Source organism: Malania oleifera, chromosome 4 (genome assembly GCF_029873635.1).
Source record: "Malania oleifera isolate guangnan ecotype guangnan chromosome 4, ASM2987363v1, whole genome shotgun sequence".
Classification (NCBI taxonomy): Eukaryota; Viridiplantae; Streptophyta; class Magnoliopsida; order Santalales; family Ximeniaceae; genus Malania; species Malania oleifera.
The window spans coordinates 108736162-108762133 of NC_080420.1; the positions used below are offsets into that span (position 1 = coordinate 108736162).

The following is a 25972-nucleotide window of genomic DNA, read 5'->3' on the forward strand; positions in this document are numbered from 1 at the left end:
TGGGGAGATGATCTTAGACTTTGCTATGTCATATGATTTTAGTATAATGAATACTTGCTTTAAGAAGAGAGAAGAACACTTAATAACCTTTAAAAGTCGACAAAATAGAAGTCAAATAGATTTTTTTTTAACTAGGAGGGTAGATCGTTTATCATGCAAGGATTGCAAAGTTATTCCAGGTGAAAGCCTAACCACACAACATAGAGTCTTAGTATTAGATATACGTATTAAAAAATGGAAGAAAAAGGATAAAATAAACTAGTGTAGGAGAACTAGATGGTGGAACCTAAAAGGAGAAAATATAATAAAATTTAAAGATAAAATGATCAAAGATGGGGATTGGACCTTAGAGGATGGGATAGATAATCATACTCTTTTGAATAGATTAGCTAGCTCCATTAAAAAGATAGCAAAAGAGATTTTAGGTGAATTAAGGAGAAGATTCTCGAATAGCAAAGAGAGTTGGTGGTGGGATAAAGATGTACAAAAAATCATAAAGACAAAAAGAACTTGGTATAAAATGTGGCAAAAATGTAGAAACGGAGATAACTTTGAAAAATATAAGGATGCAAGAAAAGACGCAAAAAGGGCCGTTAGTGAAGCTAAATATAGATCATTTAATAGTTTGTATGATAGATTAGGTACAAAAGAAGGGGAAAGAGATATATTTAAACTTGCTAAAGCTAGAGAAAGGAAGAGCAAGGACTTAGGAAATGTAAAATATATAAAAGGTGAGGATGATATTGTCTTGGTTAAGGACGAAGATATTAAAGAAAGATGGCGAAGTTACTTTAGTAAGTTGTTTAACGAAAACCAAATAGAAGGCTTAAACTTAGAATTGTCAAATGAGGAAAAGACTAAAAATATAAGATTTATTCGCTACATTAGAGTTAATGAAGTTAAGTTTGCACTAAAAAAGATGAAAAATGTAAAAACTAGGGGACCAGATAACATCCCAATTGAAGTTTGGAAATGCTTGGGTGATAACAGAATTATATGGTTAACTAATTTATTTAATACAATTGTAAAAACTAAGAAAATGCTAGATGAATGGAGGAAAAGCACTTTAATACCTATATACAAAAATAAAGGAGATATTCAAAATTGTAATTACTATCGTGGAATTAAACTTATGAGTCATACGATGAAACTATAGGAAAGGGTAGTTGAACAAAGATTAAGGTAAGAAACAAAGATCTCAGAAAATCAATTTGGTTTTATGCCTGGGAGATCTACCATAGAAGCTATTTATCTTTTAAGAAGATTAATGGAAAAGTTTAGGGAAAAGAAGAGAGACTTGCATATAATATTTATTGACCTTGAGAAAGCATATGATAGGATACCTAGGGAAGTTCTATGGTGGGTTTTAGAAAAAAAGGGTGTATGTTGTAGGTATACCGATGTCATTAAGGATATGTACAACGGAGTAATGACTAGTGTAAGGACTATAGATGGAGAAACTAAAGAATTTCCAATTACCATAGGTGTACATCAAGGATCTGCTTTGAGTCCTTATCTTTTTGCTTTAGTGATGGACCAATTGACTAAGAGTATTCAAAAGGAGGTTCCATGGTGTATATTATTTGCAAATGATATTGTATTAATTGACGAAACTAGGGACGGAGTAGAGGCTGAGTTAGAATTATGGAGAGAAGCTTTGGAATCTAGAGGCTTTAGGATAAGTAGAAATAAAACAGAATATATGAAATGTAATTTTAGTAATAATAGGAGGAATATTAGAGACAAAGTTTTACTTGTTGATGAAGAAATAAATAGCACTTGTAGATTTCAATACCTTGGATCTATTATGCAAGCTGAAGGAGAAATTGAAGATGATGTAATGCATAGAATTAAAGCAGGTTGGGTAAAATGGAGAAGTGCTTCAAGGGTGCTATGTGATCGTAGAATACCCTTAAAATTGAAAGGGAAGTTTTATAAGACAGCTATAAGACCAGCTATGCTATATGGATCAGAATGTTGGGCGACGAAGAAATATAATAGCCAAAAAGTAAAAGTTGCCAAGATGAGAATGCTTAGATGGATGAATGGTATAACATTGAAAGATAAATTAAAGAATGAACATATTCGTGGTAAGTTAGGTGTAGCTCCTATAGAAGATAAGATAAGGGAGGGACAACTCAGATGGTATGGACACTTGCAACGTAGGCCTTATAGTGCACCTGTGAGGAAGAGTGACTTAGTTACTGTGGGGGACAGTAGAAGGGGTATAGGTACACCTAAAATAACTTGGGAGGATATAGTGAGTAAGGATTTAATATCCTTGAAACTATCAAAAGAAATGGTCCTTGATCGCATAAATTAGCGGAAAAGGATTCATATAGTCGACCCCACTTAGTGGGACTAAGGCTTGGTTTTGTAGTTGTTGTTGTTGTTGTTCTCTTTCCTAATTAATTTCTATTCTATCCACCTCATATATTCGGGTATGTGTCCTTTGCTCATCAACTAACTCCCAAGGTGGATAAGTTGGATCCTCATGCTATAAAATGTGTCTGGGCTACTCATATACTCAAAAGGATATCATTGTTATAGCCCTACTCTACATCGCTTCTTCGTTTTCGTAGATGCTACCTTTTTCAGAGTCTAAACCATACTACACTTAGTCCCCGAATGCTTCTGATTTCAATCCAATGAGTCTCTTCCTCTGCCTAATCTTCCACATTCTGGTTTGTCGTACATACTCAATCATCCACTATGCCTCCATGAAATTTGAGTCTTTCTCATCGTCTCGATCGTCCTAATTTCCAGTTGTATTCACAACAGCAGCCCCAAGGAAGAGAGTCCCCTCTAGCTTCTACTACCATGTCTTTAGTTTCCTCACCTAATGACCATATTTCCCACAACGTTCATCCTCCCATTGCTGTCCAACAAGGTAAACGCACATCTACACAACATCCCATCCCCAACTTTGTTTGATTTGGCTTCTTTATAACCCTCCTATTATCATTTTGCTGCTACTCTATCATCTGCTGCCCTTCCTAAATCTGTTTCGGAATCCTTAGCCCACTCTAGGTGGAGGAATGCCATGGTTGACAAGATGAATGCTTTATAGGACAATGATACTTGGGACTTGTTATCTCTTCCTCCAAACAAATCTGGTGTTTGTCGTCACTTAGTATATACTATGAAAGTCAACTCTGATGATTCTATGGCTCGTCTGAAGGCAAGTCTTGTTGCTAAGTGGTATAATCAAGTGTATGGCTTGGATTATGCAGATATTTTTACCTCGGTTGTGAAACTTACATCAATATGTTTGTTCATCTCCTTCACCACCACTTTTCACCGGCCTCTACATCAATTAGAAGTGAAGAATGTCTTCTTGCATGGTGATCTTGAGGAGGAGGTCTATATGGAGCAACCACCTAGTTTTGTTGCTCAAGAGGAGTTAGTCCAAGTGTGTCAACTCAAGAAAGCATTATATAGTTTAAACTATCTCCCAGAGCATATTTCGGTTGATTCAATGTTGTAGCACTTGAGTTCCAAACCAAAGATTTGGGTCATTTAAATACCCCTTGGGTATAGAAATATCCAAATCTTGTATGGGAAATGTTTTTTTCATGGAAGAAGCCTACTCTTGATTTTTAGGTGAGACTAGGTTGTTGGAATTTAAACCGATTGATAGATTCATGGATCCTAATAGCAAGTTAGTGCCAGATATGGATTATTTGTTGCCCAATTCTGGACAATATTGGTGATTAGTTGGAAAGTTGAATTATCTCACAATCACTCGCCCGAAAATATCTTTCGCAACAACTATTGAGTCAATTTTTGGATTCTTCAAGGACAAGTCATTGGGACACAACAATTCAAATAAATCTCATTTTTTTTAATATTGATGGTTTAATGTTATTTTAATAATTGGTAATTAATTTTTATTAATGAAATGGCATTGGACACTATGGTCCTCCCCTTCCCCGAACCTGTATACACGGGAGCTTTGTGCACAAGCCTGGCTGTTTTTTCTTAATTTTTATTTAATAAAATGGCCACTGCGTCCATAAGTTGTTTAAATTTACAAATTTGCCACCACCTATGAACAATAACTTCTTATAAGTAGCCAAAAGTAATCCCTAATTACTTCTTAAAAAGTAGTTTTGAAAAAACATTTTTTTTCCAATAATTACCTCTTCGAGTGGAAGCCATGCAATCCTTTTATGTACAAGTACATTAAGTACTTTCTGCAATAAGTCCTTTTTTATAAGTGGTTTCAAATGGGGGCTACACCTTCTTCAATTATCCTTTACCTTAAATGATAGTGCAACGTATCAAAATCCATTAGTGCTATTAATTTAGTACTCTTAACTATCTGTCCTATTTCTACTTATACCAAAGCCCAAAGAATATAAAGTTCTCCTCCTTAATTCTAACTTAGATTCAACTCTCACCCTAATTTCATCAATCAAAAGAATATCTTTTGCAAACAACATAAACCAGGGAACCTCATTTTGGATACTCCTAGTAAGCTTGTCCATACTAGTTCAAAAAGATATAGGCTCAAAGCAGATGGTTGATGTACACATTGTGATTGGAAATTCCCTAAATTCCCCACTTATAGTTGTAACGATGGTCATTACTCCATTGTACATATCCTTAATGACATCAATATACCTACTGCCTACTCTCTCTTTTTTTCTAAAACCAACCACGGAGCTTCTATAAGGACCTTATCATAAGCTTTCTCTAAGTCAATAAAAAACAAATGCAACTCCCTACTCTTTTCCTTAAATTTTTCATTGATCTTTTAAAAGATATATAGCTTCTGTAGTAGATCTTCCAGGCATAAAACTGAATTGAATTTTTAGACATTCGTTTCTAACCTTAATCTCTCTTCAATTACCTTTTCCCACAATTTAATTGGATGATTCATTAGTATTCCATGATAGTAATTACAATTTTGAATATTTCATTTATTATTGTATATAGGTATTAAAGTTCTTCCTCCATTTGTTTGGCTTTTTCTTAATTTTTATAATTGTCCTAAATAAATTAGTTAACCTAATAATTCTGTTAAGCATTTCCAAACTTCAATAAGAATGTCATTTGATCCTATAACTTTTCCATTTTTCATGTTTTTTAATGAAAACTTCATCACTCTAATTTTTCAAATAAATCTTATATTTTTAGCCTTTCCATCATTTGTCAATTCTAAATTTAAGCCGTCTACTTCATTTTGATTAAATAGCTTATTAAAGTAACTTCACCATCTTTCTTTTCTCTCTTTTTCTTTACCAAGAAAATATCATCCTCATTATTTATTCATTTTATATTACTAAAGTTCTTACTTTTTCTTTCTCCAGCTCTAACAAGTTTAAATGTGTCTATTTCCCCTTCTTTGTATTTAGTCTAGCATATAAATTATTATATGATCTATGTTTTGCTTCACTAACAACATTTTCCGCATCTTTTCTTGCCTCTTTATACTTTTCAAAATTTTCAATGTTCCCACATTTTTGCCAAGTTATTTATCAAACTCTTTAACTTTATAGGTTTTTGAATATCTTGATCCCACCACAAACTTTCTTTATCCGAGAATCTTCCTCTAGATTCACCTAAAACCTCTGCTATCTTTCTAATAGAGCAAGCTATGCAACTCTTAGCTGTGTTTGCATCTACACTAACCCCTATTGTATGATCACCTTCTTTGATCATTTTATTTTTTAAGTTTGATTATGTTTTCTCCTATAGATTCTACCACCTTGTTCTCTCGCATTAATTTATATTCCCCTTTCTCCCTCAATTTCAATATATATATCCAACACTAAAACTCTATGCTGTGTAGTTAAGCTTTTATCTAGGATAGCTTTACAATCCTTACCTAGGATAACTTTACAATTGACCTCCTAAAGTACCCCTTCAGAATTCAAAGGTTTCAGCAAATACGCTTGGAGTGAATAAAAAAGTCTACGAAATAGATCTTTCATTTCTAAAAATAAACCAATAAACAGAATAAATTAGTCATAAAACCAATTCTATGATAATTTTCTTATAACCAGGACTTGTACAACACAACATTAATCAACATCCACACAACTAGATAAGGCTAAAGATAAATGTGTCTAACAAAAAATATGTTGCCAATTCACCAGTTTTTTTTATACTCACCCGATGCTCGGTACATCGCCTGTCTTTCAAGTTTAGTCGCACAATTTCCAAAAAACTGAACATCAGGCACCAATGGATATGTCCATCTCTGGATTATATCCTTGCTAACAGTGTCATAGCTACGGAAGTTATCAATCCTAGCCGCATAACTTGAGCGAATTTCATAAGTGAAAATTTTGTAACCCATAATCTGAAAACATTAAATTAAATTTCAAAAATAAAAAGGAAAATGTTCAACAAAATATCATAAAGGAAAAATCATAATACATCAAATGAATGGAAGAATAAAAAGGCAAATATAAGCATACATTCCAAGCCTGCTAATATGTCCATATATTGGAAACAAACAAAAAATTTCCTTCTGTTAAAGATGGATGCGTGCAGCAACAATTATTCTAGTAAAAACAATAGTACAATATGCATGCACGTAAAGAACTGAGGCTTAATATTAGTAGTTGATGTTGTAGTTATTGTACAAAGAATAAATAACAGGTTACTTATAATGACAATCCTACTCCTGCAATATTTTGATCAAAAAGCTCAACTTCAAGCTAAGACCTGACAGATTTCTACATTTTTCTTGCAGAGCTGTGAGAGTTCAACAGTATCAAGTACCTGGACTATATACTATAAAGGCAAGAAAGAGTGTAGATGAGACTTGAGAGGTGGTCAAGAGTATTTGGGAAGGTAGCTGTAAGGAGTAGAAGGTTCTTCCTTCACAAGGGGCGGTCGGATCGATGTAAATTGTGGGAGATACTCTTTATATTCATAAATTTGATTGTTTTGTAGGTTTTTCCCTCTGTCAGTGTTGTTAGAAGTAACAGCTAGGGGTTAGTGCTGAGTCACAAGACACGCTCGTCTTATTTCTTGGATGAGTTATTTGCAGTGTATAGTTTTTGTCATCCTGGGAGGATTCTAGGGAGTGATTTCAACGTTGTGAGTCTTGTGACGTTTGCTGGGGAGTGAAAAGGGGGATGGAGGACTATTTCGAGTATGTTAATTTTTGATAGGTTTATTAGGGAGTGCAACATAAGATATTTATCTATGAATAATGCTTTTTCTCTTGGATTGTGAATGCAGAGAGAATTGTTGCTGGGAGGTTAGATAGGTATTTGTTCTGTAGTGAGAGGGAGGATGAGTTCCCAATCTTTCTTTCGATGTTTCATCTAGACCAGTGTAAGATTGTTTTGCTATTCTGTTAAGAGTATAGCAAGGTTAGTGAGGCCCTATTACACTTAGATCCAAAAATGTGTGGGCCTGTGGCTATATCATCAGTTTTTTCACTTTTTGGTTAGGAACATTTGGAATGAGGATGTTGATAAGCGGTGGGAAGGTTGTAGGTTTATGAAAAAAATTAAGCAGGTTAGGGCGGCGTTGAAGAAGTGAAATGTGGAATTTTGGGGATATTTTTACGGCTTAGAAGTCCAGCATTTTAGGAGAGAGAGATCTGTTTGACAGGAAAGACGAACAAGGATGTTGATGAGTGTGATAAGGTTAAGACAGTGTTGTTGAAAAATAAGTTGGGTAAGTGAGGAGTGGCAAAATACAAAATAAAAATGGATTAGAGAGGGTGACTGTAAATCAAAAATTTTTCCACAGGTTGGCTAATGGAGAGATGAGAAGGATTTTGATTAGGATTATAGGGTATTGGATCTGTTTTTGGATCCTCCCCCCAGGGGGAGGAGTTATCTCTGATTCTTCTTTGGTAGCTTATAAGATCACAACTCAAAAATTCTATTCAACCTCTTTAGGAAGGATGACGAGCGTAGGAGTATGTTTGAAGGTTTTGGAATGGAGTCCTATTTCTGAGATCAAGTGTTTTTGGTTGGGGAGGCCATTTGAGGAGAGCGGAGTGAGGGCGGTGGTGGATGAAATGGAGATGCATAAGGCTCCAGATCCAATCATTCAAATGAATTTAAAATTGTCTTCTTTTAGGATTGTTGGATATAATTTGGGATGATTAAGTGAAGATGCTTAAAACAACAACAGGAAGCCTTAAGTCTCACTAGTTGGAATTGGCTACATGATTCCCTCGCCAATTCACTTGATTGAGGGCATTTTCCTCCGCTAGCTAAAGAGCTATTAAGTCTTTCATCACCATCTCATTTCAAGTTATTTTAGGTCTATCTCTACCCCTTTTAATACCAGAAATAATAATTAACTCACTCCTCACAAGTGCATTGTTTGGCTTGTGTTTCAAATGCCCAAACCATCTAAGACACCCCTCCCTTATCTTGACTTTGACCGGGGTTATGCCTAATTTATTGTGAAAATATTCGCTCCATAATTTATCTTTTAATGTTATATTACACATCCACCCAAACATTCTCATTTCGGCAACTTTTCCATTTTGTACATGTTGTTTCTTAGTTGACCAATATTCTGATCCATAGACCATGGTTGGCCCTATACCCATCTTATAGAACTTTCCTTTTAATTTTAAAAGTTATCTACAATCACACAGCATGCCTAAAGCACTCCTCCATTTCACCGAACTTTCGTTAACTCTATGTATTACATCCTATTCAATTTATCCTTCCACTTGCATAATAGATCCAAGATATTGAAATCTATCAATGCTATTAATTTCTTGATTTTCAAGTTTATTCTTATCTAATAACTGAAATTACATTTCATATATTTTGTCTTATTTCTTTCCTAAAACCTTTAAACTCTAAAGTGATTCTCCATAGTTCTAACTTAGAGTCCACCCCACTCAAACTTTCATCAATCAAGACAATTTCATCTACAAACAGCATACACCAAGGGATTTCGTTTTGGATATTCCTAGTGAGTTCACTAATCATTGAAGCAAAAAGGGGTCAAATTAGAACCCCGGTGTACACCTATTGTGATTGGAAATTCTATAAACTTTCCTCCCACAGTCCTAACACTAGTCGTTACTCTCTCATACATATCCTTAAAGCCCTCAGTTATATCTATTGCATACCCCCCCTCCTTATCTTTTTCTAAAACCCACCAAAGAACTTCCTTAGGTACTCTATTATATACTTTCACTAGGTCAATAAAAACCAAATGCAAGTCCTTTTTTTTCCCTAAATTTTTCCATAAATCTTCTTGAAAGATAAATAGCTTTTGTTGCCGATGGCATAAAACCTAATTGATTTTATGACTCTCATTTCTAGTCTTATTCTTTGTTCAATTAACTTTTCCCATCGTTCCATCATATGACCCATAAGCTTAGTTCTACAATAGTTAATATAATTTTGAATATATCATCTTTGTTTTTGTATACAGGTATTAACATGCTTTTCCTCCATTAATCCAAAATTTTCTTGGTTTTTATAGTAGTGTTGAATAGAAGGGGAGATTAGGCACAACGATAACGTTGACGTCATGTGACCTAGAAGTCACGGGTTCGAGGCGTGGAAACTGTTCTTGCTAAAATGCAAGGTAAGGCTGCGTACTATAGACCCATTGTGGTCCACCCCTTCCCTAGACCCAGCATACGCGGGAGCTCTATGCACCAGGCTGCCCAATTTTTTTTATAATAGTGTTGAATAGATTAGTTAAGGGGTATAGGATTGTAAGTTGGAGGAAAGAAAGTGGGATTGTGTTTAAACTAGATATTTAAAAGATTTATGATTGAGTTAGTTGGAATTTTTTAAATAAGGCAATGCTAGGAAGAGGTGGTGATCTAAGATGACCAGATGCTTGCCTGATGCATCATCTTTAGTCATCATTAACGGAGAATCTAGGTCTATGATTAGGGCTTCAAAGGGAGCTAGACAAGGGGGATCCACCTTCTCCTTATCAGTTTGTTCCTGTGATCGATATCCTAGGCAAATTGGCAGATAGCATGGTTTTAAATAGCAACCATGACTATTACAGTTTTCTAAAGTTCCCAATACCGTTACAGACTGCTAAATCAACAAGAAGAAAAATCAAATCCATAGCAGCCATTATGGACTATCATTACATAATGGCCACTATGCAACTGCAATAGCTACCCAAAAAAAAATTGTTTTTTTATTTTTTCTTCTCATTTTCAATTTTTTCCCTTTCATAAATCATTATTGTTAAGCTATGTGAAAGAGAGGGGGATAAGAGTATAATAAGGACAATAATGATAAGAAAATGATAATGATAAGAAAAAAGTTTACATTCATGAGAACTTGATTAATTAAAATTTCGATGTGAAAACTATTTTATTAAAAAATATATACACATTTATTCCGATAATATTAGTAATTTGATAATTCTCTTCAGTAAATTTTAACTTCAGCCTTCTTTGCTTTTCTAGTTTTGTCGTGTTCTGGTTAGTACTTAATTTATTTAAGACAAATTTTATGAATATTTATTATAACTTTAAAGTTTAGGTTATAGCCATGCAATATAACTAGTTTATCAAAATTTATTAAATTTTTAATACTTCAACAAATAAAATAATAGGACTTGCTTAATTATTATATTATTTTATGTCTCCTGTGGCTAAAAGATTAATGGAGTGTATAATGTATTTTGTTTAATTAATTAATTTACTAAACATATGATTAACAAAAAATTGGAAAAAAAATATATATGTATAATTTTTCTATTAATAGCAGTTTTAAAACATAAGTAAAATTTGTTTCCCTTACTAAATAACATTAGTAAGTTGAACTAAACGATCCAAAACACACTAAAACTCTTTCAAAGAAAGTTAAGAGCTTAAAACATGCAAGTGAATCAATATAAACCCGCTTCCCATTATGTAACATCCACTAGTCTCACTTCTCACAACACCCTTTACATTATATTATGCTGCCCACTACCACTATTTAAATTTTAAAATAATGGTAGATAGGCGGTGGATGGAGATTATGTGCAAGGGATTTGAGTGGAGAGATGGGAGTAGGAGTGCCTAATCTTCAGTTTAATCTCATGACATAATTTTTTTTTTCTTGGAAGATCACAAGGAGTTTATTCCAAATGTGCTGACTATTTTACACATTTTTTAGGGTGTTTCAGGCCTGAAATAAATTCGAGTAAGAGAGGAATATCTGGTATTAATTTCAGTGGAACTAGATCTTTTGAATTTGCCTAGTTAGTTGGCTGAGGTATTTTTTGAGTGGCCTTTGACTTATAAAGATTCCTAAGGGGGTTAATCCTAGGTATGTTGGTTTTCTATCCATTTTTAGTCCCAGTAGGGGTACCTAGGAGTGTTGACGAGTAATCAGAGATTTCCTTTGGTCCAAGTTGAGCAGAAAAAAGATCATTTGGTTAGTTGGGAGGTGATTTGTATGCCTAAGGAAGAGGGGAGTTTGGGTCTTGGAAAGTTGTATACAAACATCCCTCTACGATTAGTGGTTACAGCAATTTCCCTCAGAGGAAAATTCCCTTCGGCACAAAGTTGTTAAAAGTAAATTTGGAATGCAGGAGAAAATGAAGGATGAAAATATGGGGATAAGATCTTCCTTTGAGAGTTCTTGGACGTGTATTTCACGAATTTTATTTTTTATCTCTTTTACTAAATATGTTTTATTTTTGGGAAGATTTTGGGATGGTGATTCTGCTCTTATCATTTCCTTTCCTCCCCTCTATTACCTATCATCATCACACAATCACCTCTTTATCATAAATGAGGACATTTTCCCTTGGAATTTTCATTTTTGTATGTCTCTTAATGATAGGGAGGTAGAGGAACTCGCAGCCTTCTCAGGTTCGCTTGAGGGTTTACATCCTTCCAATGTTGAGAAATTCCACATTGTTTGGGCATTACTCTTGTAAATCTTTCTTTGATCATCCGATTCAGGGAAACACGCCCCTTGAGATATATGATAGTATTTCAAATGCCAAATCCTTTGAAGATTAAGTCTTTTATTTGGTTTTCTGTTCTTAATAGAGTTGACACCAACAATCTTCTGCAAAGCAGGCGGCCTTCTAAGGCTTTATCTCTAGATGCGCACCCTTTTTTCTTTTGACAGTTCAGAAACTGTCTCTCTCTCTTTCTGTATTGTTCTTTTCCATGTAGGGACTAGAATAAATTATTTGGTTGTTTTGGGGAGAGTTGGGTTTGACCACATTTAGTGGAGGATTTGTTGGCTTTGTGGACGTGCAAGGTTTTTCATGTTTTGTGAGGCATTTTGGTTGGAGACAAATGCACTTAGCTTTATGGGGGAGAAGATGCCTTGGCCTGTACTCTGGGATAGGATTATGTAGCCTCACTATGGGCTTTTGCAGCAGGGTGCTTTAAGGGGTTGTTTTTTTCAGACGTACAGCAAGACGAAGTCTCTGTTATTTTGATTTTAATTTTTTCTTCTTTGTTCTTTTTTCTTCTAAGGAGGATTTCTTATGCTCCTATTTGCACATTCTTTCATCTTTAATGATATTTTGTATTTTTCTATCGAAAACATAAAGGCAAGAAAGTGGATACTGCTTATAATTTACATAAAACCCAGCCATATATACCCGTGCATCAACCACAAGGGGGCAGCTTTCTGGTTGAGAGAGCCAGATTGCGCAGCTTGAGAAGTGTGGACCTTGAGTTGAATCTACTGGATGTAAACAAATTTTTAGGATTACACTGGCAGCTTTCTGGTTGAGAGAGCCAGGTTGCGCAGCTTGAGAAGTGTGGACCTTGAGTTGAATCTACTGGATGTAAACAAATTTTTAGGATTACACTAGGCTTGTGGCCAACTTTTCCCTATGCCACAGGCGAGGTAACTATGGTGACTAGAGTAGCCAATCTTACAGCCACCTGATATCAAAAAAATAATATAGCCATGCATTATTCAAGAGGGGATACCTATACACGGAGTATAGGTGGTGCATGGGATGGCACAAGTTATTAATAAAAAATGTCCAGAAAAATAATGAGGCTTCATAGAGCCGCAAAAAGTTGAATGAGGGGAAACAATATCAGATGTAGATTTTACGGAGTGTTTTTCCCTGATCGTTCTGGAATGATTGCAATGACAAGGAAGCTGGGAATTATGCCTCAAAAGGACAGGAAAAAAATCAATAAATAAAAAACTTACTCCAAAGACACGACAAAAGTGCAAACAGAAATGATGAAAACAAAAGCAAAAATGGAATTTTTAAAACAAGGTACACCAGGTCTGACATCAAAAAAGTGATCAATTATATGATAAATAAACAGAAAGGATAATAGGCATAATAAACTAGAAAAATGAATAAAATAGTACAGCTATTACTACTACAACCATTATCAAAATTTCCATATTTAATTACCAGAATCATTAATCAAGGAAGCACTCCTAAGTAATTTAAAGAAAATATGCATAATAAGCAACGCATACATCATCAAGAAGCAATCCCTTGACAAAATGGCGACGTAGATGTTGATAGTCAAAATTATCAGTGAAAAGACTAAGGACTTCCGTGGAACAAATATCAATATAGCAATCCTGCAAAATAAAATAAAGTAAACATAACATTAATAAAGGAAAAATTAAAATATCACCCTACTGTAAATCATTCACACCACATATCTTCAAGAAGAATAAAAGAAAAGAAAAAAATAATTGAGAGAGTTAGTCCATGGGATGAAAACTAACTGGTCCACCTATAGCAACGACCATAAATACAGGCCAGGCCCCAAAAATGTACAGTATTAGTAAAGTTGTTGAACTGATCAATGGTAAGAGTTCAACAGTTTGATCGGCTCCTCAGCCAACTCATCATAAGGACACTTCAAGACTGCACATCCAAGCATTTCAGATTCTTGTGAAGGTTAGGCCGGTCAGTTGATCCAATCAAAAAATAGTTGGTTCCAAATTTGACAACTTCTAATAACGTATCTGTCTTGCATAAAGTGCAGACGGATCCAAAAATGCATCAAGCTTTATCAGTGCATAACTCATACTCCATAACCACACTCCTAGTCAGACTAAGCAAAGCAATAGGTTCTAGCACAGAGTTGGAAGCAATAGATTGATGCTCAAGTAATCACACTGGGGCAGACAAAGACCCTTAAAATAAGAGAGACCTAGGCACTAAATTCCTATGCAAAATCAATCGACAAACCAACATCCAGTTAAATCTCTAGGACTGCAGGTTGCCATAGTTCTTCACAAAGTCAACCAGAGCATGAGACAATCTTGGGTCATGGTATAGGCATGGGTACAGGTACAGGTACATGGATGAGGTAGCCTAATTAAGCACATGGTAATATGGTACAAGGGAGGCAAGGCATATAAGCTTCCTTCGGTCATGGTATGCTTTGAAACTCATAATTGGGTTGCTTAGTTGATATGCTATTTGGAATGCAGTTGCATAGAAAAAATCATATTAACCTAACAAAGAACAAAAAAGAGTTTGTTTCTCAAGAATTTACTTTTTTATGATCTTTGTATTACAGGAAAAATATAGCCCAGAGCATTATGATCATTCTTCAATTATTTAAAACCTAGATTGGTGATCAACCTGGTGAAGCTATCAGGTTGGTCAAGTCAGTTGGACTGTCAACATTTTGTGTGTGTGTGTGTGTGTGTGTGTGTGTGTGTGTGTGTGTGTGTATATAGGGTATTCCCAGTCCACAAGGCTCCCTGCTTTGTGAGGGTTGGGATCTCCATGGGAAACTAACCTCTTGTCATATTGTGACACTTTAAATGCATCTAACCACTGTAAATATCCATTACCACCTGTGTCCAGAGGGAGTACAACAATCTTTTCCACAATAATCAACAATTCCCAACTCAGTCTTCTACATCTAGTGTCATTGTTGCCCATTCAAATGCAGTCGGGCCTGTGGACTTTTCCTCCCCACCACAGGTTATTGATTCCATTGCTTCCTCCCAAATGAAAGAAAGTCTTAATTTATTTCAATCCTAAAACCCCACTACTTTACACTCAAAGGTTATTCTTTCTTTCCTTTCAGTTACACTGGTTTCTCATTGTGGCAATATTCCATTGTCTCCCTCTATTCCTTGTTCATTAGTATTATATGTGCCTAAAATATCCCTTGAACCTCTTATCAGTTACTCAAATTTTCTAAATCTCATAATTGAACCATAACATTTTTTTTTTCAAAGTTTTAAAAGGTGAAGAGATAAGACGAGGTGTAATACCCCCGCCGAGGAGTGGCATAAGCCTTTTGGGATTGTATTTTTACATACAAATAATATATAAAATAAATTTATATATAGCAGAAAACTTATGACAAAAATAAAATAAAACCAAGGATAGTTGCAGGAAACAGCAGTACAAACACAAATCCATCCTTTCAGTAAGAAAAATTTGGAAAAATAAAAACTAACAAACAATACTTAAATTACTTTAATAGTTTAAAGAATTCAAGTTTTCAGAAATTAAAAAGGGGGGAAAATGAGGGATAACAACATGAGATATTACCAAGAGAGCTCACCTAGATGACAGAGACTTGAACACGATACAGACTATAGAGAATAAGAGATTGCCATGAGACTCCAGGACACAGAACTTGTCAGTGCGAGAGAGATTCTTGGAGACCCGTCAGAGCAAGAGAGAAAGAGAAACAACAGAAGAGCTCTTGCCGGAGTATTGCTGGAGAAGATGAAAATCTGGTGATGAAGGACAAGCAATAGAATTCATAGATAGGGAGAAAATTGAGAGAACTAGGGGAGAGAATAGAAGAAGAGAAGGAAAGAAGAAGAAGAAGAAGAAGAAGAAGAAGCAGGGCAGAACCAGAACAGAAGAATAAGCAGAGAGAGAGAGGACAGAAAAAGAAAGAACAGAACATAACAAAGATGGGGGGAGGTAGAAGAAAAAGAGGCAGAAGGAGAACCTGCGGGATAGAGAGAGGGAGAGAGACAGAAAGAGAGAGATGGAGAGGAAAACTGCAGCAGTTCTGATTCAAATGATAACTTATATAATCATGATACTTGTACATCCAATGCTACAACAAACACAAATAAAATAACCCCAGCTAAAACATGTAAATACAAATAAGCCCAATGTACATAAAATATACAAAACAAACCTAAATTACTTGAACTCCTAAAATAACCAGAATTTTCCCAAACTAAAATAGAAAAGCCTAGCTGCTATATAAACATCTGAAGTTCTCCATTGGTGGTTCTCCATCAAGCTCCCCTTGTTAGAGAAAACTCGACCTCGAGTATTACCGCAACACAAGTAGGAAATGTATATCAATGAACCATTCAACTTGTAATCTCACATGGTCCATTTTCAAAAGACATACAAACATCAACAGCAAAGTATTGCAATTGTCTTCAAGTTTCCCAATTCCAATGAAGCCAATAGGAGGAGAACTATGGAGAAATTTAATTTTGGAGGATGCTCAAGCCTTGGGGTCTATATGCACAAGCTTCTCACAAGATTCAACAATGTCATCCTCTAAAAAGCAAGCGTGCTCAATTGAAGTCCCAGTTTTAACATTGAATTTTGTTGCCTGCACTTGGGACTCTTCCACAACTTGACCATGTTGCTCCGTTGCATTTGCTTGCCCTTCAAGGATGGCATTGCATGATCTATCTTCTACACACTTAATGGAGCTTTCCATTTGTACATTGACAACCCATAACAACCATGAATTCAGGGTCACTTGCAAATTCATCATTTTTGTGATCATAAGAACAGTCTCTATCAACAACAATTTCCATTTCATCTTTGATAGGCTGTTTTGAGAATTCAAGTTCACTTGTAATTTCCTCTTTTTTGAGATCAAATGTGTAGTCCTGACAACAACAATTTCTGTCACATCTTTCATAGGCCATTTTTTAGATTGGAAGATCATATTGCTAAAAATAAGAACTCTTTCTTCACTTGAGATGGAAAAAACTCTCATAATAACAGCTGGAGAAGAATTCAGATACCAACAAACTTTTCATTCTCAACCAAAAGAAGGTTTGAAGCTTACCTTGTTATCTTCAATAGCATTGTATTCTAACCCATCACACAGCAGCGTAATGAACAAGCTTATAAGATGCAAATCTTGCCCTTCTTGTTTCAGGTGTGTCATTGTATTCAAAATAAATATCAAGACAAACTGCCGGTCCATGAATTCTCTTTTGGAAAAGTGACCATTGAAACACTCAAACAAGGAATATCCTCAAGACAAAGCATAGAAACCCATGTAACATTTCTCAAACTTTTGTTTTTAAGCCAGGAAAAAAAAAACAATGATATATAAAGACAGAGAATATACAATCATAGCAAGGATATTAAATCCTTTAAAATAAAATGTAAAAACAAAAAGAAAAAAAAAATTTAAAAATTAACAAATAAAAAAACTAAAATCAGCCAAGAAAACCCCTCTTTAATCCCTCATCATAGTTCACCAAACATTTCAAATTAGCTGATCTCTTCTGACCCTTCTTCACCTTAGGCTTACCACCATGGTTCGAAATCGCGGTCGCGGGTAAGGTCGCGAAACGGTCGCGGGTCGCGGGAGACGCGGGTGTTACGTAACGGGAAGCGGGCGTAACGGTCGTGAATTTTTTTCACGCATGCACAACCATGCGAAAATTAAAAAATAAGCATGAAATCCATTAATACATGATTTTTAATGAATTTTGAAGGCTTTCATTCAACCTACAAATGCTTTTTAATAGGCATTATGATTTTTATATTAATTTTAGTGCGCTGTTTACAAAAACAAGCATATTTTTTTATAGTTTACATTACTTTAATGAGTAAAAAGATGTAGAAATGTAAGAATCAATTAATTTAAGTCATAAAGTTACTAAAAATGAATCAATACTCAATAGACTTAATACTCAATATACACATTACACATACATGAATTTAAAAAGTGATTAATATCAAATATCAATAAATAATTGAAAATACATGAATACAATATTACAAATTTATAATATAACACATGTCACCACCAAAAAGAATGACGTGGAGGGTCTTCATAATTTGCATCTGTATCTTGAGATTGGGATGGGAAATTATCTCCCCATCCTTGTGGAAATACATAGTTGAATGAACCCAAGTTTGCATCATTTTGTTGTTGCTCTTGAAAATATACTGGTGATGAAAATTCTCCTGAATAATGTCTATAAGTTGGGGCAGGGGCTGGCTCTGGGTAGTGTGTAGAAGAAGACTCACTAGATCCTGAGATTCCTAATCCACTGGGATAAAAATGTGAGTCACGAGATGCATAATGTGGATATGCTGGATGAGATCCAAATGATTGTGATGATGAACCATCTAAACCAAAGTCGCCAAAACTACGAACCACACCATATGAATCTTCAGTAGAATCGCTAGGGTCACCACGAGCACTCCTCCTTCTCCTGGGTTGTGAAGATTGGTTCCCTGGAGGAATACCCAAGTCATAATTTTCAGGTATGTCATGTAGTCCATAAGGATCAGAAGGATATATATCCCTTCCAAATGATGTCCCTGTATCATATCCATAATTATATTCTACACCGCCGCCTCCACCACCACCACTGCCACCCCCCCCAACCCCAGCTCCAGCACCACTATTACCATCATCATCACTTGGTGGGCTCAAACCAAGATTGTCATCACTTTGTGTACGTTCAGGGCTTGAACCTGAATCATCATGCGCGTTTATTGGTGGTTGATCACCTCCTTCTGTAGTACCACCAACCTCTTCATTTAACCAATTTGAATTGTCCTGACCGTCGAGTAGTGGTGTCTCTCTCTCCTCTAACCATTGACTTAAAGGATCATCTTCTTCGAAAATGTAGTCCAAATTGATAGGATTGAAACTCTCTTCAATTTCTCGTTGGCTTCTTCTCATTGTACGTCTAACTTTAACCTCATGTTGTAATGTACGAAAACAAGTTTTTGTAGTCTCATGTACTTTAATCTATTTCTTGTTTTCGTATGGATGAGGCTAAAGGTGCTCCAATTACGCTCACAGTTCGAAGCTGATGTGGTCTGGCTAAGAACTCTAATTGCTATTCTTTGGAGCTCAGGAGCACACAAGCCATAATGAATCCACCATTCAGCTGCATGAATAATTAAAAAGAGTTTTATGTTAGTATAGCGTATTTCAAAAGTCAAATTTGAACACAAAGAGAGAAAATAGAGTAATTTTCCATTATTTAGCTATATAGCCATATTTACCAGGATTTGTTTGTTTCACTGCCCTTTGAGCCAACGGGGTTCCAAAAGTCTCCTGCCTATCTCGATATAGCAACAACTAAAAAATGATGATTGTGAAATATAATTAATTAATTAGATGTATTAATAATTATTCTTGAAAGTATTACAGAATACTAAAACAATTCATTATTCAATTTAATGGAACCAATACTTACTTGATTAATAGCCCGAATTTGAGTATCTATATCGGGTACCAACTTGGTTATCACTTTTTTAACTCCATCCATGACTTCTCTAGCAACTTCAGGAGAGGGTGGGGCACCATAAAGAAATTGTGGGTTCAAAAAATACCCTACAATTAAATTTAGAAACATATTAATCAATAGTTTTCTAATGCAACTATGCATAATTTAAAAGTTAAAATAATAAGAAATTGTATTTGATTTACACTTACCAGCAGCGTGCAAATCTTGGTGCAACTGAAAACTCCACCGGTTGTCAATAATTTTCCAATAGTCTTTGTAAAACCGGCAATCTTTTTGAATGGTCAACTTCGCCCTATCAATTGCCTCGTATATGAAGCCCATGGTTGGTTTTTAATCACCATCAACCAATTTAAGAACTTTCACCAAGGGTTCTTGCACTTTAATTATATCAGAGGCCTTTTGCCAAAACTCTTTGCCTAAGATAATTTTCTTTGAATCATATGCTGGGCCGGATTTTGCCATTCCAAACCTTGAGTTTTTCCAAGCATCAGATGTAAACATTTCCCTTAGTGCTTGTTTATGCCTGACAATAGTCTCCAAAGCAATGAAATTTGTGGCAAATCGAGTGATGGCAGGGCGAAGTAACTCTCTATTATTTGTGAATTTCTTCATAAAATTCACTGTCCATGTGTGGTTGTAAATAAATGAGGTTATTGTTCTTGCATCTTCTAAGACCTTCTTCACGTTACTTTTCTTACCAATATCTTCAAGAATAAGGTCTATGCAATGAGCTGCACATGCTGTCCAATAGAGATTGGGCCTCTTCTGCATTAATAATTTTCCTCCTGCCTTCATTGCAGCGTCATTATCAGTCACTACTTGGACAACATTCTCCTCTCCAATTTCTTCAACCACCTCATCCATTAATCTGAAATGAAATTATATATTCAATAATTACTACTATTTAATTAAAAACATGCAAGTCCATAATACTATTTGCATATACAATTAAAATTAGAAAATTACCTGAAATAATATTCAGCTGTTCTGCTTGGCACATCAGAGGCATCAACTGATTTATGAAACACGGTGCCTCTATCGCAATAAACTAAAAAGTTTATAATGTGTTTTCTAGTTGGTCTTGACCAACCATCACACATAAGTGTTACACCTCTTTCCTTCCAAATTCCAGCAAAAGAAGCTATATAATTTTTCATTTCTTGATACTCTTGCTCCAAATAAATTTCAGATATCTCATAGGGTGATGGACCCTTCACCCCCTTTCCAACCTCTGCAGCAATATCAAGCATAGGCTGCATAAATGGAGAGTCAGCTACATTCGCTGGAATCCGATTATAAATTAGGAATTTTCCAACCGCTTTTCCTAATTTACTTCTTAAACCTTTCAGTAACTTTGTGTTGAGTTTTGGTTGTTTCACACTCTTGCTTCTTTCTAAAATAGGATCCATTGCCTTTAGTCTAGCTTCAGGGGCATCAGGATTGATCCATTGTCGTCCACTACCTCCATCTTCTCGACCACTATAAGATCGAGCTCCTGCTCTATTGAAACCACTGGTAGCACCACTGCCAGAGCCACCTCCCTCTTCATAAATATTACCCCTTCCAGTTGTTCTTGCTCGAAATCTTTGTCTATCTTCCCATTGTTGTTGTGATCGCATGCTTTCTTGTCGAGCAAATCTCATACTTTCTTCTTCCAAGTCTTCTTCATCGCTCAAATTCTCAAAATCTCCTCTAATTTGGGCTTCTGCTTCTTCTTGCCTTTTTTGTTTATCTCTTTTCTTCTCAGCATACTGTTGTAGATGTTTCATCATTTGTTCTCTTACTTGTGTGGTCACATTTGAGCATCCAGCTACTTGACCCTTTTTATGTGCCAAGTGTTGTTTCAAGCGTGTAATGCCCCCTTTGATTATCTTCCCACATAACTTACACATAATAACATGTCTATTACCGTCTACCGCAGTACCAAAATGCCATCCAATATCTTCGCTAGGTAAGTTTTCATTTCCTCTATCACGTGACATATTGATAGACTTAATTTGATGATCTCTACACAAAATATAAAGAAAATACAAAGTTACAACTTACAACCTTCCTACAATGACAGGAATAATATAATTAGTAATTTAGTAAATATTAAATAATAAGTACTAAATAGTCCTAATTTTAAATACTTATTACGTAAAAATAAGTATAATATTTGATTAAAAATAATAAGTAATGTTTATTATTTTTATATTTAAATAAACAAAATTATAAAATATTAGATATTTTATTACAAAAAAAATATATTCCTTTATCTTTAAAAAGATATTTTCATTATTTTTTATAGTTTGATTTTATTTTCATTTATAACTATAAGAAATTAACAGGTGAAAAATATTTTTACTCTACTTTCATATGCATCATAGCATCACAAATAGAGATCCATACATTACAAATTGACTATTTAATTTTTTAAACATTTTCTCAGTATATGGATTAAAATTAAATTTTTCTACAAAATCCAGTAGTAATTAGTAAAAATCAAATTTATTAATGTATTAACTATTAGATTAATTTTTTTTTATTAAGTTATTAATTTTTACTTTATTTGATAACTAAAAACAAAAAATAGATGTAAACATTTATTTTACCTAATTTTAAATTTAAGGTCAAAATAATATTTTAAAACTTAAAAAATATTAATAAACAGGGTCAACCTACTCAAGAAATGGCAAGTAGAACTAGATACACATGTAACATAAAATGGGTGACAGATGTTATTTAATTTTTTTTTCTTTTATAATATGAATATTATTTAATATTTTTTCAATAGATGGGAGTGAATATGATATCTTCTTTATCAAAATGACCACTTTATCCAGCTGACATAAATAGTATGTTAGCCAATTGGTGCCATGAATTAATTTTATTTCTATAAGTTTGGCAAATCCTAAGACTAAATATTATAATAATTGTGCAGAGTATTCCTTGGAATTCTTTAAGAATGGTGAAAAATAGAGCTCAATTAAGCCTAGATAATATAAAATGCCATCACATGGATGTCTTGTGTACATACATTATTTTAATGCTTTGTTTAGATGGTGAATGCAGTAGTGGATTATTGATATTCAAATATTATTATAAAAAAGGCTTCAATTATTATTGGTAAATATTAATTATTTACTAACCTTAAAAAATATTAATTATATAATATTAATAATTGCTTGCTATGTCATGGAATTAATTTTCATAATTATCTTTCAAAAAATATAATACAATTAAAATATTTATAAATTAAGAAAATTTTATTTTACATAATTATTAATGATTTCTAATTTTTTACTCTATTAAATTACTTTTTTTTTAATTCAATTTAACAAACCTATTTTTCAACAAAATATAATTTAAAAAAATAAACAAGAATGAAAAGGGCTGTGGTACAACAAAATATAATTTAAAAAACAAAAAAAACATAATGAAAAGTGCTGTGGGTGTTAGAGTGTCTCATACGCTGAGGCCTGTAGTCGAGTCAGACCGAGAGAGGGGAGGGATTTGAGGGAACTCAGAGGAGCCTCGAACAGTCGAAGGAGCGATGCACAAAGCAGCGAGCCAGCGATGACTCCAAGCTCCGAGCCTCCGAAGCTGAAATCGAGAGGCTGGCTGGTGCGACTGCGACGACTGGCGGAGCAAGGTGCCGACTGCGACGACTGGCGGAGCTGCTGCAGACCTTTCGCCGTCGCCGGTGACTCGCCAAGTTGCTGGAACTGGAAGCCTGGAACTGCAAGTCTGCAATTCTGAGTAGATCTGCTCGGTAGCCTCGGTGTGCTCACTCTCAGGCTTCGAAGCCTTCTTATTGCCGAAGGCCAACAAATTTTCAAGGTCAGTTTGTAACTTTCCTTTTTAGCCTTTGAATGGCAGATGGGTGTGGGGACTGGGGAGAGGGGGAAAGCAGCGTTGCTGCCTGCTGCCCTTCAGCGAATATGCTACCTGTCGGCCATGTAACGGTCCGTAACGGACGTTACGACATGTAACGTTGGAGTATCGGCCGTTACGCCTCCGTAACGGCCGTTACGGCCGTGAATTTTTTCCGAACCGCAATATCGGCCCGTATCGGTTTCGGGCCCTCTGATTTCCGTTACGTATCGGCCGTTACGCTACGTAACGGCCGTTATTTAAAACCATGCTTACCACCATCAAGCCTAACTTCATTTCCTACAAGGTCAGACAAAATGAGGCCCTAGTTATCCAATAAATTAAAGGCCTTTCCCAGAAATTTCTTGAACTGGAGTGGGCAGAATTCCACCTTTTACTTTCTGTTCTTCTTTAAAAATATCATCCTCAAAAATAATAATTCCATGTAAACCTTCTAGAGGAGGAGGTGGCACATAAGATTAATCGTTGAGGTCAGAAGAAGAATCAGAAGAAAAACCATGCTGGCCCCAAATTTAAAACACCTCTCAAACTCATATCTTGCAAAACATTAAAAAAAAAATGTTGGCTTCCTGGCTCTAGGATCTCCAATTTATCAACAATAATGGAGATCTAGCACAAATTCCAAATGATTCGAATTTAGGGGCTGATAGTGCTAAATTTATCCTTCAAACATTTGCACCAAACCAAACAAGTTGGATTTATTCAAACCAACACTAAAATCTCAAAAAGGAAAACTAATTTGTCGCTGTAAATCTCAAAATACAACAGCTGGGCCCCAATCCAAATGCTGGTAGACCTTCAAGAGTCTGAAATTTGTGTTAGCAGTCCAATATCTCAAGCTACCTTCTCAATTTCTCAAGTCTCTACAAATAAAAGCTTACAAAATGCAGCAAATGAAGTCTGAATCCAGTGTTGGTACTGAAATTATCCTCTGAACATGTAATTTTCACTAGCACTTGAATTTTCCTCAATTCTGCTTCAAAATCTCAATCAGAAACCCAATTTATCACGGCTGGAAGAAATTTCTCATGAATATGAAGCGTGAGAGGATTCTGGCAATTTCTAACTCATTAGTTGCCGGAACGTGGGGCACCAACAAGGCACCTCCAGGGAAACACTGGCTGGTGGCAGATCAGGGGCTGGTGAGTCAAGTGGGGGTGGTGTTGTATCAAAATAACTCCGGCAAAGGCTGGTGTTTAAGGGGGACAGCAGCTGAGTAATCTTGTGGAGGCACATGGGGCCACAACCCTTGTCAGGTGCAGGAGAAATTGCAGAGAAAGGCCTTTCGGAGGGTTCTGTTACTGATGGTAAGGAAGGCGTGGAAAGATGATTGCATGAAATTAGCGTTTAAAAGTGGCACGACTGTAATTTTTTAGAAAAATTGCAGACTATGAGTGCTTTTTTTTTCTGGGATCTTCCAGAGATTTCCGAACTTGTTATTGCAGCAATTGAAGCCTATTAGAGTAAATTGCAGTTGTGTGGTGGATGTGGTTTGAGTTTTTAGACAATCCTTCGATGGAGATGTTGTAGGAGTAACAGACTTGATGGAAGAACAGCAACAGGGATGTCTGGCACTGAATCAAATTAGGCTCTGATACCAATTTGATGTAGGACAAGCAAGAGTTTCAGAAATAGAAAGAGAATTGAGAGAATTAGGGGAGAGAATTAGAAGAAGAAGAAAGAGAAGAAGAAGGAGAAGAAGAGGAAGAAGCAGAAGCAGAACAGAATAATAAGCGGAGAGAGAGAGAAGGACAGAAAGAGGAAGAACAGAACAGAGATGGGGAAGGAAGAAGGTGGAAGAAGAAGAAGATGAGACAGACAGAGAACCTGCCGAGAGAGAGAGGGGGGAGGGGGAGGGGAGAGGAACTGCAGCAATTCTGATTTCAAATGATAACTGTCCCATACAATACACAATCACAATACTTACACTCCCAATAGTACAACAAACAACGATAATTACAAAGTGACCCCAAGACTCCCCAACTAAAACATTTATTTACAAGTTGAACAGTGCTCTCGAACAACAGTTGAAGGAGGAGTTTTCTTGCTTCGCTGTAGCTCGCACGAAAGAGGGAAGCTCCTTGCGTGGCCTAACTCGTATTTTGAAAAATTTTAAAAATAAAGTTGGGTACTAAAGGCCTACATCTTCACAACTGAGGAGAAAAAAACACACTTTTATGGTTGACACATACACACCACAATAAAAGGCAAACACATTTTAGGGTTCATGCATTTTAGAATACGCCTTGAGGCATTTAGGCCATAAAACACACTGCGGCATGCCTTTAGGGGCACCCTTAAAAACGCCTTTCAAAACACTGCTTTTTGTTTAGAGTGACTAGACAGACAATTGGAAGTAAAATAAAGAAAAGAAAAAAGAAAAACCCCAGGGGAACAAGACATCCACCTATTACAAAAGGAAAACAGCTAAACAAAGAGAAAGTAAACACAAGACAAATATAATAAAGAAATGCCGAGCACCGCTGCATGTCTTCAAAACAAAAATGACAAAAGAAACCATTTTTCAAGCACCAAATTAAGCATGGAAGACTAATCTGCTACAAAGCAGACTAATGGAAGTGGCAACACCTTTAAAGATTCTATCATTTCATTTGAAAGAAAAGAAAATTGAAAATTTTCAGAAATTACAAGGGTCAATCGAATAGCAATGGACTCGAAATAAATCTAGGATTTGGGATTAAGGTTGGAACATTCAA

At 35.4% G+C, this 25972-nt stretch overlaps 2 protein-coding genes across 2 annotated transcripts in view; both read right to left on the reverse strand.

The window, feature by feature from the left end:
- LOC131153477 (uncharacterized) overlaps positions 1–25972 on the reverse strand; it is a 154538-nt gene that overhangs the window by 114952 nt on the left and 13614 nt on the right. The window contains exons 4-5 of the mRNA XM_058105817.1: positions 13383–13490; positions 6121–6310 (exon numbers count right to left, since the gene is read on the reverse strand). Coding sequence (XP_057961800.1) covers positions 6121–6310; positions 13383–13490 — 298 coding nt within the window. The remainder of the gene's footprint in view (positions 1–6120; positions 6311–13382; positions 13491–25972) is intronic.
- LOC131153478 (uncharacterized) lies at positions 17771–20875 on the reverse strand. Its single transcript, XM_058105818.1, has 2 exons — positions 19135–20875; positions 17771–19016 (listed from the first exon to the last, which is right to left on the reverse strand). The coding sequence occupies exon 2, from the start codon at positions 18803–18805 to the stop codon at positions 17912–17914; it is 894 nt and encodes a 297-aa protein (XP_057961801.1). The 5' UTR covers positions 18806–19016; positions 19135–20875; the 3' UTR covers positions 17771–17911.